The sequence below is a fragment of the Ceratina calcarata genome, unplaced genomic scaffold (assembly GCF_001652005.2).
Source record: "Ceratina calcarata isolate Rehan_Ccalc_2016 unplaced genomic scaffold, ASM165200v1 scaffold116.2, whole genome shotgun sequence".
Classification (NCBI taxonomy): domain Eukaryota; kingdom Metazoa; phylum Arthropoda; class Insecta; order Hymenoptera; family Apidae; genus Ceratina; species Ceratina calcarata.
This window is the reverse complement of record NW_017132550.1, coordinates 249,273-249,811: the sequence shown is the minus strand read 5'-3', so window position 1 is coordinate 249,811 and position 539 is coordinate 249,273. Positions and strand designations below refer to the sequence as shown.

The 539-nt window shown below is 39.7% G+C and overlaps 1 protein-coding gene across 5 annotated transcripts in view; it reads right to left on the bottom strand.

Moving 5' to 3' along the window:
• LOC108624432 (sphingomyelin phosphodiesterase) overlaps positions 1 to 539 on the bottom strand; it is a 15,493-nt gene that overhangs the window by 4,516 nt on the left and 10,438 nt on the right. For all 5 annotated transcript variants that reach the window (XM_026812889.1, XM_026812894.1, XM_018023763.2 and 2 more), the window contains one exon: positions 59 to 421. In XM_026812889.1, coding sequence (XP_026668690.1) covers positions 59 to 421 — 363 coding nt within the window. The remainder of the gene's footprint in view (positions 1 to 58; positions 422 to 539) is intronic.

Genomic DNA, 539 nt, shown 5'->3' with positions numbered 1-539 from the left:
TTATAATAATAAATCATCACTGAATGCTGTATTGATTATAAATCGAGACTCCTCGAACCTGTTGATAATTTGATAATAATTCCTGGACCAGACTTTCAAACAGTCCGAGTGACCAGGCGGTATATGCCCGATGATGTGAACCTTCTCTCCGTTCATCTCGGCTCCTTGCAATTCGTACACGAGCCACTGTAATTCGCTGACTGGGTCCGTGCTATTTAGAAGGAGCCACCAGTTTTTGTTGTTACAATAGTTCATGTTCACGGATAAGATTCGGAAACCGGGACGAACTAAGACTGAGTAGAAAGCACCGCGTCGGACCGTGTGAGAAACACCTGCTGGTAACCAATGTCTCCAATGTTCGTCCAGGGCGTCGTACAGCCAGGAAATGTCATTTTCTTTCGGGACGAACGGCGGTGGAAAACTGAAAAATTTTATAATGATTGTTTGTATTATATATAATTTTATAATGATTGTTTGTAAAATTTTATAATGATTGATGCTAGCATGTTGAATTTGTTATTATAGATTCCTGTTACTAT